The sequence below is a fragment of the Apostichopus japonicus genome, chromosome 13, assembly GCF_037975245.1.
Source record: "Apostichopus japonicus isolate 1M-3 chromosome 13, ASM3797524v1, whole genome shotgun sequence".
Lineage (NCBI taxonomy): Eukaryota > Metazoa > Echinodermata > Holothuroidea > Aspidochirotida > Stichopodidae > Apostichopus > Apostichopus japonicus.
This window is the reverse complement of record NC_092573.1, coordinates 4,204,729-4,221,199: the sequence shown is the minus strand read 5'-3', so window position 1 is coordinate 4,221,199 and position 16,471 is coordinate 4,204,729. Positions and strand designations below refer to the sequence as shown.

General features: G+C 36.2%; 1 protein-coding gene across 6 annotated transcripts in view; it reads left to right on the top strand.

The window, feature by feature from the left end:
* Nucleotides 1–16,471, top strand: part of LOC139978526 (uncharacterized) — a 121,617-nt gene that overhangs the window by 98,533 nt on the left and 6,613 nt on the right. For all 6 annotated transcript variants that reach the window (XM_071988822.1, XM_071988817.1, XM_071988818.1 and 3 more), the window contains 2 exons: nucleotides 751–909; nucleotides 10,607–10,722. In XM_071988822.1, coding sequence (XP_071844923.1) covers nucleotides 751–909; nucleotides 10,607–10,722 — 275 coding nt within the window. The remainder of the gene's footprint in view (nucleotides 1–750; nucleotides 910–10,606; nucleotides 10,723–16,471) is intronic.

The window sequence follows — 16,471 nt, the reverse complement described above, 5'->3', positions numbered from 1 at the left end:
TGTTGTCATTCCAAGAATATTTAACACAATTGAAAATTGAAATTTGTTTCCCCCAAACTGTGAAAAACTGGAACAAGTACGCTATAAGAGTTTTGACAAAATTTATGATGTGAGTTTTTCGAGACACTTCTGTTAGAAGTCACATGACTGTTTTCTGACACAATCAGGTCAAACTCTGAAGACTGTCATAAACATCTCGTAAACCAACGCTCATCCACTAACTGTCACCAACTGCAAGTAGCGGGGAAAAAAATCCTATATCCAATATTCAAAGCCACAGATAACAGTGAAGCTGGTTAGCCCTCAGTAGTACTTGGTGTGTTAGGTTGTTAAAGCTAACCTCGACCTTTCCTCCATACCCACCCCTTCCCTTCCCCGTCCCCATCCCATCCCTCCCTCCTCCCAATCCCCACCTCTTTCCCAGTCCACCAAAATCTTAGACAGATAATGTTGAGCATAAAGGTGTCCAAATAAAAAAAAAGCAAGATATATATATATATATATATATATATATATATATATATATAGATATATATATATATAGATATATATATCTATATCTTTATATATATATATATATATATATATCTATATCTTTATATATATATATATATATATAGATATAGATAGATAGATAGATATCTTTATATAGATATAGATATATATATTTAATATCATACAATTGATTCCAATGTTCAGCTTAATCTATTTTTTTTTAAATAATTTTTGAAATATGCTTCTCTTTTACAGTCAGTGGACAGCTGTATCTGTGGGGAAAGAACAGCCATGTAATCCCAGATTCCAAGGAGAGTCTTTCACATTTCCATCCCTCACTTGTTGAATGTCACCACCCTGTCAGCAAACTGGCTTGTGGTGCCTGGCATGCTGCTGCTGTCACTGGTTATCCACGTAAGTTTGTTGACACAAGTTATCAAGAGTATTTTTTATCTTCTTCTTCAAAACTTAATTTTCTCCCTACAGCAATGTTTTTTTCTTTTTCATGTCTTGCCCATCATTAGATGGATCTAAGCTCCTTCTTCTTATCATCTCAATGATGTTGTCTGAATCTTTGATAGATATTTTCCTTTTCAAATTCTTCTTCTTCTTCTTCATCTTCTCCTTCATTTCTTCTTCTGTCTCTTCTTTCTCATGTCTTCCAACTCAACTATCAAGGGGCTAAGTTGTCAACTTTCTGCACAGACCCCTTTGTTTTTATCATATCAACATTTTTTTTAATCATTTTCCTATTTTATTTATATCATCTTTTATTTCTTTCTTATTTTTCCTCCTTCTTTCATTTTTCGTTACTACTTGTTGGATGGTTTATGTTTCATCATTAACATGTCTGGTTTACTGATGAAGAGGTAGAATTTAATACCGCTACCCTCGGGGAATTTACAAAATGTGCTCAACAAACATGGAAGATATTGTTTTAGAAATTCCCGTTCATGAATCCTTGAACTCATAAGACGGCATCAGAATGCTTGCAGGTTTCCTTGTTTTCTGGAGAAGTGGATACTTACCCTCTTTTCATCTATTACTATCGAGTGGATTGAAGATCAAATCTGATATTTCTAGTTTCTCTTAAGTACGACATTTATTTATGGATTCTCACGTTGATCATTTCCCAAACTTTACAATTGGAAGATTACCCCTCAAAATTCGCTGAGGGTATCTTAAAGGAATAATTTGGAAATGGATTTTGAATTATTAATGATCTCCGAAGGTTAGGTATGTGGTGCTAGTAAAGTTGCAAGAGTAACATTTATGAAGTGAGGTTGGGAGACAAGCTGAAACGTTCTCATGATGTTTTCTAACTACAGCTGTGGTGTTTGGTCGGGTTAATGAACTGGGTGAGAAGATCTAATTCAGAGAAAACATAAAGTAACAGCCATCCACTTGTATCTCTGGTTACCACAAAATTGTCTGCTCACAGTTTTCCGAGGACGAAAGATTTGAATGACAAATCTTTCAGGATGAAGTTCTTACAGAGAACTCTGATACTGAATTAAAACATAAAATATTAAGAACTTTTCATTTGTTTCTGGCATGTATCTTGAATTGACTACTGTAATGGCTTCATACCTTTCAAATAATTATTTCAACCCTTTCAATAAACTAACACGACCGACTCGAAAGATTAACTCAGGTGGATCTGGAAGTCCATTGCTCAGACAGGGACAACCACCGTCAATTGACATTGTTGCTGGCAAGGATACTATTATGGGCGTTGCTGGAATTCATCAAGCAGTCATCATCACACAAGGCAATCATGTATTATTGTTGCCTGCACACTGCCTACTCAGAGTAACCAAGTCCTATGTTCAGTGTAGTAGGTTTACCTGTACTCTTTCAGTTTATACAGTGTTAATAGTGTTATTGTTATTCTCTGCGTCGGTCGAAGACGACATCTTTCGGTAGATACAGTCCAGGAAGTTAGATGAACAGTTTGTATTGTGAATGGAGATTGGTATTGAGTACTGAGGTGGGTTTGTAGGCTGTGAAAACACACATTAAAAACCTGGATCGGTCTTAGTTCTCCACAACGAGGGAAGGAGGTAAACCATATCCCAGAATGCCTCTTACCTTCGCAGGTACTACTTTGTTCTCCTTCTTTGTCTGCTTATGGGAAGCAGGCTTTAGATGGTGTCATTTTTAATTTTTTCTTTCTCCCGTAATGTTAGTGTTGTAAGTTGTAAAGAGGCATCCGTTTTGAAAGTTCTTAAAGGGACATTTTGTTTTCCCCTGTCCAACTTATCCCCTTCTTCCACAACAAAGTCTTGTGTGACACAGTCCCCATTGATAAAAATTTTGCAGATATGAAGTTCTTACCACAGTTCCACATTCCCACCACAAAATTCCCCCTCCCCTCCCACAGCTCCATCCTCCCATCCCACAGCACCTTCCACTCCCCCACAGTCTCTTCTCCACTCCCTAATGTCCCTCATTCCCTTCTTACAATCTTCTTCCCCCTCTCCACAATTTTTGCTCCCTCTCCTATGGCCCCTCCCCTCCCAAAGTTCCCTCCCCTTCCTACAATACCATTAATTGTCTCTTGCAGACACCTCCTCCTCTCCCCTCTCCCATTCCTTTCAGTGTCTTTTGTCTTCTGTTTTTTGTGTGTTTAATTTCAACAAATACATTGCTCTGGTGATCTTTGCCTGTGACATTTATCACTGTGATGTTTGATGATAACAATAATAGTATATCAACAAAAATTAATGATTAATGCTCTGGAGGTAGGTGTACCCGTTAGTTATCTTTGAGCTCAGAAGCAGTAAATCTGTTGTAGGTGAGTCAAAACTTGGTGATTAATATCTTAAAAACATGACATTATAGCTTCATAGTTCAAAAGTCTAGTGTTGCCCAGTTACTGGTCCCGTTTACAGCATACATTCAATGTATAAGGACAAGACACGGACATTGCTATTATCTTTCTGATATTGAAGTGCAGTTATAATTAATTTTAGTTAAAATATCAGAAATAAAGTGAACAATGCATTGAAAAATAAATAAATAAATATCTCAAATGTAATATTGTGAAAATTACTTTGTTTTTTAGATAAGAGTAGTTTCTTTGCTTCCAATTCATCTTTACCTATTGTGGTGTGAAGAAGTAAAAATGAATTTACTGTAATTCTTTGTTTATTTAAGCCTGTCCGTCATTTTATAAAACGTTGTGAGTTGCCATGGTAATTAATAAAACATATTAAAAAAAAAAAAATCAGAAATTAATAGTCTACTATGTAAATTAGTGATCTTATGAGTTCTAAGTTATTCAGTGTAAGTGAATTGTAGTAGTACTTACAATTTTCTTTACAAATTTTAAGCTAAAAGTACATGAAAATAAATGAAATTATTAGTTATTCCTAAATTATGATAACTTGTTGGTGGTATGAATTAAGAAAAGTAGATTATAAAGAGTGTAATAATGTCATCTATAGTAAAAAGTCTTAAAAACAAAATAAAATTGCTGCTTTGATTTTGCATTCGACTGGTTTGAAACGATTGTTAAAATCTGTTTAATTAAAAACATAAACCTTTTTGGAAATACTGGGAATTATGATGAAATCTTTTTCTTTGGCAATCCAACATTTGCATGACTCAATTTCTTTATAATATTTGCATTATGGGATTGAGCACTACATCATCACTATGGAGAGGAAACAGGATAGACATTGGTTAGCAGCTGTTATAAATTGATGTTTGGTCCTAACACATTTGAACATATTACTCTTGTAAAACAACTATAAATTGCTTTTGAACAAATTCAAAATGCAAAGATACTTTTGCAGGTGTTTTTTTGAAGTGTGAATGGTTTTAGCCCTAAATGATACTAAGATAAATAGTTGTGATGGTATTCACTGTCTTCTTGTTGGTTTAGTACCTGTGCAGAGCCTCCCTGTAACTCACAGGAGCAGGTGATTAGGGAGTGCATACTTTAACTAGGTCATAAACAGTTTACAAATCAATACAGTGTTAGCTGAGGGCAAGGTAGAGGTGATTTGTTATAATCTCTGCAGACACTGTGAACATAAACAGGCAATTTTTAACCATTACACCTAGTAAATAGGTTTTAGTTTTTGTTTTAGCAAAGTTTTATATAGTTTGCTTTTCGTTTTGAATTATTTTTTTTTAAGCCAAGGCTCAGTTAGCCATACATGGGTGTTTCGTCCATGATTGGCTCCATGTTTGTAGGTGTTCATCCATGATTGGCTCAATGTTTGCAGTTGTTCATCCATGATGGCATATGTTGCAGATATTCATCCATGATTGGCTATTTATTTGCAAGTGTTCATACATGATTGGTTATGTTTGCAGGTGTTCATCCATGATTGTTTTTTTGCAGGTTTATATCCAAGATTGTTTATGTGTTTGCAGGTGTTCATCCATGATTGGCTATATGTTTGTATGTGTTCATACTTTATTAGCTACATGTTTGTAGGTGTTCTTCCATGATTAGCTATATGTTTGCAGGTGTTCATTCATGATAGGTTCCATGTTTGCAGGTATTCATCCATGATTGGCTATATTTTTGCAGGTATTCATCCATGATTGGCTATATGTTTGCAGGTGTTCATCCATGGTTGGCTATTTATTTGCAGGTGTTCATACATGATTGGCTATGTTTGCAGGTGTTCATCCATGATTGTTTTTTTGCAGGTATATATCCAAGATTGTTTATGTGTTTGCAGGTGTTCATCCATGTTTGGCTATATGTCTGCAGGTATTCATCCATGTTTGGCTATATGTCTGCAGGTTTACATCCATGATTGGTTATGTTAGCAGGTATTCATCCATGGTTAGCTTTATGTTTGTAGGTGTTCATCCATGATTGGCTATATGTTTACAGGTGTTCATCCATGTTTGGCTATATGTCTGCAGGTATTCATCCATGTTTGGCTATATGTCTGCAGGTTTACATCCATGATTGGTTATGTTAGCAGGTATTCATCCATGGTTAGCTTTATGTTTGTAGGTGTTCATCCATGATTGGCTATATGTTTGCAGGTGTTCATCCATGATTGGCTCCAAGTTCGATGGTGTTCATCCATGATTAGCTATATGTTTGCAGGTGTTCATCCATGATTGGCTATATTTTTGCAGGTATTCATCCATGATTGGCTATATGTTTGCAGGTTTATATCCATGATTGGTTATGTTTGTAGGTATTCATCCATGATTGGCTATTTGATTGCAGGTGTTTATCCATGTTTGGCTATATGTTTGCAAGTATTCATCCATGTTTGGCTATATGTTTGCAGGTTTATATCCATGATTGGTTATGTTTGCGGGTATTCATCCATGATTGGCTATATGTTTGCAGGTGTTCATCCATGTTTGGCTATATTTTTGCAGGTATTCATCCATGATTGGCTATTTGATTGCAGGTGTTCATCCATGTTTGGCTATATGTCTGCAGGTATTCATCCATGTTTGGCTATAAGTTTGCAGGTGTTCATCCATGATTGGTTGTTTGCAGGTATTCATCCATGATTGGCTATATGTTTGCAGGTATTCATCCATGTTTGGCTATATGTTTGCAGGTGTTCATCCATGTTTGGCTATATGTCTGCAGGTTTATATTCATGATTGGTTGTTTGCAGGTATTCATCCATGGTTAGCTTTATGTTTGTAGGTGTTCATCCATGATTGGCTTTATGTTTGCAGGTGTTCATCCATGATTGGCTCCAAGTTCAATGGTGTTCATCCATGATTAGCTATATGTTTGCAGGTGTTCATCCATGATTGGCTATATTTTTGCAGGTATTCATCCATGATTGGCTATATGTTTGCAGGTTTATATCCATGATTGGTTATGTTTGTAGGTATTCATCCATGATTGGCTATATGTTTGCAGGTGTTCATCCATGATTGGCTATATGTTTGCAGGTGTTCATCCATGATTGGCTATATGTCTGCAGGTTTATATCCATGATTGGTTGTTTGCAGGTATTCATCCATGATTGGCTATATGTTTGCAGGTATTCATCCATGTTTGGCTATATGTTTGCAGGTGTTCATCCATGTTTGGCTATATGTTTGCAGGTGTTCATCCATGATTGGCTATATGTTTGGAGGTGTTCATCCATGATTGGCTATATGTCTGCAGGTATTCATCCATGATTGGTTGTTTGCAGGTATTCATCTATGATTGGCTATATGTTTGCAGGTATTCATCCATGTTTGGCTATATGTTTGCAGGTTTATATCCATGATTGGTTATGTTTGCAGGTATTCATCCATGGTTAGCTTTATGTTTGTAGGTGTTCATCCATGATTGGCTATATGTTTGCAGGTGTTCATCCATGATAGGCTCCAAGTTCGATGGTGTTCATCCATGATTAGCTATATGTTTGCAGGTGTTCATCCATGATTGGCTATATTTTTGCAGGTATTCATCCATGATTGGCTATATGTTTGCAGGTTTATATCCATGATTGGTTATGTTTGTAGGTATGCATCCATGATTGGCTATTTGATTGCAGGTGTTTATCCATGTTTGGCTATATGTTTGCAAACTTGTATTCATCCATGTTTGGCTATATGTTTGCAGGTATTCATCCATGTTTGGCTATATGTTTGCAGGTTTATATCCATGATTGGTTATGTTTGCAGGTATTCGTACCATGATTGGCTATATGTTTGCAAGTATTCATCTATGTTTGGCTATATGTTTGCAGGTGTTCATCCATGATTGGTTTTTTGCAGGTATCCATCCATGATTGGCTATATGTTTGCAGCTGTTCATCCATGTTTGGCTATATGTCTGCAGGTTTATATTCATGATTGGTTGTTTGCAGGTATTCATCCATGATTGGCTATATGTTTGCAGGTATTCATCCATGATTGGCTATATGTTTGCAGGTTTATATCCATGATTGGCTATGTGTGTGCAGGTGTTCATCATTGATTGGCTATATGTTTGCAGGTGTTCATCCATGATTAGCTATATGTTTCCATGTGTTTTTTATCCATGATTAGCAATATGTTTGCAGGTGTTCATCCATGATTGGTTATATTTGCAGGTATTCATCCATGATTGGCTGTGTTTGCAGGTGTTCATCCATGATGGGCTCCATGTTTGATGGTGTTCATCCATGAATAGCTATATGCTTGCAGGTGTTCATCCATGATTGGCTTTATGTTCCCTGGTGTTCATCCCTGATTGGCTTCAGTTTGCAGGTGTTCATCCATGGTTAGCTTTATGTTTGTAGGTGTTCATCCATGATTGGCTGTGTTTGCAGGTGTTCATCCATGATTGGCTCCAAGTTCGATGGTGTTCATCCATAATTAGCTATTTGTTTGGAGGTGTACATCCATGATGGGCTTCATGTTCGCTGGTGTTCATCCATGTTTGGCTTAATGCTCATAGGGATCCTTCTATATGATCTTTGGTGTGGTTATTTAGGATGGATATGGAGATGGAAATGGTTCTGAAAGGATCCTTTTCTCACCATGTGTATTGCCTTTGTCAGTTACCAAAAGAAGCTTTGCCTTTGGTGGTCGTTGTTTTATCTTTGTTTGTTTATTTAGTTTGTTTCTTTAACATACTATCTAGAATGTTCCGTTTCCTATCAATATTGTCCTTATTGTAACCAATAAAATGATATTGTTTACTTGATTTCCCTGTTATTAATCAGTTGCTAGATGTGCCAAGTTGTGATCTCTTTAACTAAATTCTGAGTTTTTTCTTGGCAGCATAATCCTACATATTCTGATTGTCAAACCATTGGTGGATGTTTTTGTTGTTTTGCTTTTTCCCTTTTTTTTTGGTGGGGGAGGGGGTTGAGGGAAGAGGTCAATTTTGTAGGGGAAACCTTAGTATGTTTGAGCAAAAAAATAGTAGAATTGCTGTAGATGTGAGATGTATTTTTCAATATTTGAAGATTTATTAAGGAGAGGGGGTCCCTTTGCATAATTAACTAATTATGAGACTAATCCTAACAACCACCCCCTCCTTCCTCTTCCACCCTTCTCATTGTCACCTCCACCCTGCTTTCATATCTAAAAAGTCTGATGGACAAATTGATGAAATTTACTGCTGTTTGCATGAAAATATGTGTAGTTTTCTACAACATATTGATACAGTCATCTTCTGTGATAAAATTGCTTCGAAGTACAGCTGGTTTTTTTTTCCCTTATTGAATGTCTGATAGATTTGACCCTCAAGTTTAAAATAATTATGTTATAAATTCCTGACAAAGTCCTTTTAATCATAGCTCTTATGTCCTTTCCAAACTACTATGATCTTACTTACTTCTTCTCCCCTCCCTCCCTCCCTCCCTCCCTCCCTCCCTCAGCCTCCGCCTCCTCACCTCCCCCCCCCCACACATAACAACAAGAAAAAAATCCTCCTCCCATCAAATCCTACTTTGGCTGTAAAGATCCAAATGATTGCCCTGAAACATTTGTTTGTTACTACTTTTTGTGATCTTCATATTTCTTTACCAATTTTTTTTTTTCCAACTATTTTAAAAAGCTTTTCTTGTCAGAAGATAAAGTTTTAGGGTAGTACTCCTTTAAGGTCGTAGAGGACTCTTGCATGTATTGTGCTCAGGAATCAAACTGGACTTTTATTACTTTTTTTTTCTATAGCCATCATTCACAGGTGAAGTGAAGTTTAATCTAGCATTTTCTAGCTCTTCTTTTGGCTGCTTTTGTTGTGTATTTAGATCTGTTTGACATCATGACTTATCAGTCCTTCAGTCTCTAAAATAAATTCCACGATGCCAGAGTTTTTAATCGCTTTTGACAAATGTTTGCCGTGGAGAGCGGTTTGTCAAACAATAAGATTGATCTTGTGTTACCTTTGTCAATACATCCAGACGGGTACTCCAAACTTTGCCATGTGAATTTCATAAAAGGCTTACCTGTGCATCTCTATGTAAATAGAAACAGCTATGTTTTGACAACATTCATCTTTCAAATATATCAGAGAGAGCGAGATAGATAGATGGAGAGAGGAAGCGAGTGACTATGGCACACCTGAGTGACGTAGCGCACAGGTAAAAAGGGCCTGTTTATAGATCTGCTACATTAGCACTTCGGAAATGAGGCAATGTCTGTCTGTATAGGATGATACGTTTTGATTTTTGTTCAGAGCCAATCACGGACCAGTGATATGGAATGCCCTTGTCTGTCATCGAGACACAGAATAATAATTTATAAATATGTACCGGTGTAATCTCAATGACACATCATGGTATCCCAGCATGCACTCTAAATATGTACTGTGTTATCCTCAATGACCCATCATGGTATCCCAGAATGCACTCCTCAACATTTGGTAGACACATCAGAGGGAAGATCTTATGAATATGCAGTAGTTAGTCTCCAATCAACTCATCTTCCATCGTCAATGTAATGATGTCGTCACATGATGTGAAATGTATTTTGTTTCCTCTGATGCTGTTCTTCAATCGAGAAAAATGAGCTTTCCGTTTTAAAGGTTACAGAAAGTTTAACAATCCTGCAGTATGATGCTCTAAGCAAGGTTGCAATTACTGAAGCTATGAAAGGTTCACTGTTAAGTTTATTCACCAATTGAATTTTAAATAATAATTTCAGTGTATCATAAAATACTTGTGTTAGAGACATTCTTTACCGTACTAGTGTTAATGGGATTTATGAAGCCAATCAAATGGTGTCATATTTCCCTGCAGTCTTCTGCACTCTTTTATATAGCAAGTAGTCTGAATGTAGAAGTAAGAGTTCTAATATCCCATTATTCCCTTAAATAGAGAAAACAAAAACCAAAATAATAGTAATCATAATAAAAACAAAAAACCATTTAGTGTACCAAGATACAGAGAACACAGTAATAATCTCACTCACCCTCCTGCTGAAAACACGCAAAGTATAAAATTAATATTACTGAATAACAGATCACCGTGAAAAGAATGTGTTTAAGATGAATCAACCAAAAGTTAAAAAAGGGAAGCAAATTTTTTGTTTTATTAATGGATTAGTAAATAATAGTAAGATTATCTTTAAATTAATAAGATCATGAACTTTTAATAACATTCATAGATTGGATTGTATAACCGAATCTGCTGACACTCAACCGTACGAAGAATTTCATGTTTGATCTGTTTCGTTACAGAATGGCAACCTTTACTGGAAGAGTCATCTGATGAAGACCTCCTCGAGAGCGAAGGTGATGATGAGGAGGAGAAGGAGGAGGAGGAGGAAGATGGACAATTAATTGACTGCATGAAGGTAGGTTAATATAAAGCTATTCTTTGAAAACTATGAATATAAATATTATGTTAAAAGGGTTAACCTAGAGTATTAGACTTCAAAAGCTTGTACTACAAGTATAACATCATGAATATGGAATCCCATAATATGCAATTATGAATGCAAGGCTCAAAGTGTGAGTACTGAAGTTGGCACTTAATGTTGTGAGCACAAGTACATATCAATGATGGTGGGAACAAGGAGAGGAGGGGGGTGGGGGGGGGAAGTACATGCCACCTTGTTACAATACATTCAATACAAGTTCATGTTACAGACTCAAAGGAAGGTGAAAACTTCTCTCAAGAGTTTTCTTAAACCCATGGCTCATCATAATTTCTTTCATATCTTTTCCTTTTTTTGAAATTATTTTTAAGTAAATGTTTGCAAGAGTCTGAGTGCATATCTGTCACTAAAATCCTTGCCCAGCCCCCCCCCTCCCCTACCTCTCCATCCGTCCACCTTCTTTTCTGGTTCCTAAGATATACGGGAAAAGTGGGGCAAGAATGAAGGAGGGTAAATGCCAAAGAAAGGTTTCTTGCGCAATCGATCCAGAGTGATTTTGTTGCTGGGTGTGTTTTTCACGTCAAAATCACTGATAGGATTGTCAAATTGAACGGAAATTGCAAACAGACAGTGGAATCAGTGAAAAACAAGCCCATCAGCGTGTGGCCACAACTAGAAAGCCAGACATTTTCCACATTGACATACGCCAAAGTTTTTAAAAATTCCATCAAATGGCTGGCAGATGAGTTTTAACAAACAACCGGTTCTGCTCAGCATGTGTGTTAGACACCTTTGATACCCTGATTGATTACCGTGGAAGTAATTATTACGTTTAAAGTGGGTCCCAATTATGAATTTACGGGATTCAGGAAATCCGAATACATCTTTATCAACACCGATTCCGTCACAGGTGAGCTCCACCACGACTGAATAAATACTTCTAAGTCTGTCGGCTATGTTTGCAAGTTGGCTTTTCGAGCTGTTTATCCAACCAGAATTTCAGCATAATTTGTTTACCATATCTGATAATTAGGGACATTAAACCACCTTTGGGACAACAAACATTATGCAGAGTGACTCCCACAGCAGGCGTCTTGTCTACCATATAAAACTCTAAGCCTTTTACAAGATGTAAAACAGAGAGTAATGACCGCTTGCTGTTCCTGTTCCATAAAATCTTTTTTCTGATTTTTTTTTTGCTGGCTGTGCCAGAATTAGACAATTTCTTTAATATTAACATGGCGGTCCAGTCTGACAGTGGAGAGTTTAAGAGTAATTTTTGATCAATAGTACCAGTTGTAAAATTTGTTGAATTGTAATTATGTCCGTCAAAGTATGTAAGGAAAGAAAAAACAACCGTTTTCTCGGCTTTAATTAAATTCAATGGTCGGGCCATCTAAATCCTGTTGAGATCAACGCCTCTAATATAATGTGAACCATGGTCCACCTTCCTCCATTCTGACTGTTTGTGGGTTGAATTTTGAAGTAAGATATTGAGAGATCATCACCAGGAGGGAAGAAGAAAAAACCTCATGGATTTAGGCTATTCGTTTATAGGGAAAAATAAAACTTTTAAGTCTTTCCAAAGCGGAGAGACGATAACCACACATTGTTATGTTTACATCTTCTAAATGAGGCGTTACAGATTGCGACACCGGTATTAAAGAGAACGAATGGTTTTGTGTTAATTTCAGAGTCTTGCCTTGAAGGTGGTGGTGGGATTTAAAAGGCAGGTACATTTAGTTGGCTTTTTCTGGCCAATAGGACCAATATTCACGGATCGTTGTGACATCGTTCAGTGACGAAAATCCGAAAAGGGTTAGCCTTTGTGGAAACATAAATAAATTCTTAACCTCTGACAAGGTCTGATCATTTTATGATATGATATCACTATTATGGTTCTTTGGAAGATGCATCTTCTACGAGGAGTAATTCTGCATTTTGAATCGTCCCTCCGCTTCAAAAGTCACACCTACGAATAATTGTAAGCCTAAAGAACTCCTTTTCTGTGTTAAAGCTGACAAATGGGCCCTCTGTTGTCCAGACCTATCCTCTAATATGCCATTCGGGGGGGGGGGGGGGGTTCAACCAATCAAACCTTTTATTCCTCTATAATGTTTATGTCCCATCCCAAAACAATATTTCCTCCTTTTATTACCAATGTGTAATATAATTTTAATCAGGATTTTTGTTTTAGGTGGATACTTTGTGTAAATTACACATCATAGCAAATCTATGTGACTTTATTAACTTTGGACAGCTGCTTTCATATTTGAATGGTTTAAAACCTGCTTTACCATTGGGTGAGAATAAAACTATTAAAGTGGAAGGACCAATGACTGACTGTCTTAGTACTTAAATATATTTTTTGACATGCTTTGGAGTGGAATTTCTACTGGGCTTAGAGGTATATTAATGTTAATTGCTGCATATTGCAAAACCTAAATAGATACAATAAAGAGCATATAAATCCACCCCACCCCAAACATGACACAAAGTATATTTTGTGGAGTGGGGCCAGAGAGAGGGAGGGGGGGGGGAATGGGCTCATTTAATACTTTGTTTCTTCCTTTTTGTGTTTTGAGAAAAATTGAAAACAATTATGAAGGTGCCCATTCACTTTATAAAAGTTATTTTATTTCATTTTTGGTCCTCATGCTTTTTTTGTTTTCGTTACTATGGCCAGTCACACCCTTTAATCATCCCTGTGCATACATTGAAGTAATTAGGTATCTTTGTTAGCATCAATTAATCTCTCACTACACCTGTCTATCTGATGGATATTCGTTAACACCGGGAAGATACACATCCCAGTAATTAACCTCAGAGTATCAGGCAACTCCATTTTACAGACTTCTTCGATTTTGTTTAATCCTTCATAATACACAGACACACGCAAACACACAAAAAGAAAGTGTTAAGAATCAATTTTTCTTTTGGAGAAGTTGTTTAAATAGGCAATTGTAAACAACTTGGTCAAATGACAGAGAATCTCATTATCGTTCTGTTCAAAAGTTAAAATAGTGCTTATGTTTTAAGCTTGTAATATTGATATGAAGATGTCTTTTTATAGGGAGCACTTTAACCTTGGTATGCCAAAGTTTACGGAAATATTGGTGCTATTGATGTTTTGTATAGCTATTATTAGGGGCTTATTTACATTTTATTTGCCTTTAAAATATACTAAATTTTAGGACTGTTCCTTAAAGGATAAACACATGATGAGGACTGAGGAGGAGGACTGGAAAACTATAAAAAAAAAAAAAAACCTTTGTCTTTGGCTACAATTTTGTCAGTGGTGGTCTTGATGTATTTATTCACAACCGAAATGAATATTTTATCATAAAGCATACAAAAGAACAAAACAGTACAGACTATTAGCTTTGGTTTTTGTAAATTTGTGGTTTTAGTTCTTACTCCTGGAGAGCTGATAGTCTTACAGGTAAACATGTAAGTCAGACTTGTATCAAGTCCATATTCATATGCATATTATTGTATATATACCTGGACTTGCATTGGGATCTGTACTTGAGGCTTGTTGAATAGAAGCATATGATCTAGTGTGAAATTAAGTACTTAGGTCCTTGTACTCATACTCATAGCAAGGAGAATTCTACTTTTACTTGTATTCAGCCTTCAGATTTGTACTCACACTTAAGTCTTGTTGAATAGAAGCATATGATCTAGTGTGAAATTAAGTACTTAGGTCCTTATTCTCATACTCTGTAGCAAAGGGATTTTTCTTGTATTTGTATTCAGCCTTCAGATTTGTACTCACACTTGAGGCTTGTTGAATAAAAGCATATGAACTAGTGTGAAATTAAGTACTTAGGTCCTTGTACTCATACCACATAGCAAAGGGAATTCTACTTGTACTTGTATTCAGCCTTCAGATTTGTACTCACACTTAAGGCTTGTTGAATAGAAGCATATGAACTAGTGTGAAATTAAGTACTTAGGTCCTTGTGCTCATACTCATAGCAAGGAGAATTCTACTTGTACTTGTATTCAGCCTTGAGATTTGTACTCACACTTAAGGCTTGTTGAATAGAAGCATATGAACTTGTGTGAAATTAAGTACTTAGGTCCTTGTACTCATACTCATAGCAAGGAGAATTCTACTTGTACTTGTATTCAGCCTTCAGATTTGTACTCACACTTAAGGCTTGTTGAATAGAAGCATATTAACTTGTGTGAAATTTAGTACTTAGGTCCTTGTACTCATACCACATAGCAAGGAGAATTCTACTTGTACTTGTATTCAGCCTTGAGATTTGTACTCACACTTAAGGCTTGTTGAATAGAAGCATATGAACTAGTGTGAAATTAAGTACTTAGGTCCTTGTACTCATACTCATAGCAAGGAGAATTCTACTTATACTTGTATTCAGCCTTCAGATTTGTACTCACACTTAAGGCTTGTTGAATACAAGCATATTAACTTGTGTGAAATTAAGTACTTAGGTCCTTGTACTCATACTCATAGCAAGGAGAATTCTACTTGTACTTGTATTCAGCCTTCAGATTTGTACTCACACTTAAGACTTGTTGAATAGAAGCATATGAACTACTGTGAAATTAAGTACTTAGGTCCTTGTACTCATACTCATAGCAAGGAGAATTCTACTTATACTAGTATTCAGCCTTCAGATTTGTACTCACACTTAAGGCTTGTTGAATACAAGCATATGAACTAGTGTGAAATTAAGTACTTAGGTCCTTGTACTCATACTCATAGCAAGGGGAATTCTACTTGTACTTGTATTCAGGCCTTGAGATTTGTACTCACACTTAAGGCTTGTTGAATAGAAGCATATGAACTAGTGTGAAATTAAGTACTTAGGTCCTTGTACTCATACCACATAGCAAGGAGAATTCTACTTGTACTTGTATTCAGCCTTCAGATTTGTACTCACACTTAAGACTTGTTGAATAGAAGCATATGAACTAGTGTGAAATTAAGTACTTAGGTCCTTGTACTCATACCACATAGCAAGGAGAATTCTACTTGTACTTGTATTCAGCCTTGAGATTTGTACTCACACTTAAGGCTTGTTGAATAGAAGCATATGAACTAGTGTGAAATTAAGTACTTAGGTCCTTGTACTCATACTCATAGCAAGGAGAATTCTACTTATACTTGTATTCAGCCTTCAGATTTGTACTCACACTTAAGGCTTGTTGAATAGAAGCATATGAACTTGTGTGAAATTAAGTACTTAGGTCCTTGTACTCATACTCATAGCAAGGAGAATTCTACTTGTACTTGTATTCAGCCTTCAGATTTGTACTCACACTTAAGGCTTGTTGAATAGAAGCATATTAACTTGTGTGAAATTTAGTACTTAGGTCCTTGTACTCATACCACATAGCAAGGAGAATTCTACTTGTACTTGTATTCAGCCTTGAGATTTGTACTCACACTTGAGGCTTGTTGAATAGAAGCATATGAACTAGTGTGAAATTAAGTACTTAGGTCCTTGTACTCATACTCATAGCAAGGAGAATTCTACTTATACTTGTATTCAGCCTTCAGATTTGTACTCACACTTAAGGCTTGTTGAATACAAGCATATTAACTTGTGTGAAATTAAGTACTTAGGTCCTTGTACTCATACTCATAGCAAGGAGAATTCTACTTGTACTTGTATTCAGCCTTCAGATTTGTACTCACACTTAAGACTTGTTGAATAGAAGCATATGAACTACTGTGAAATTAAGTACT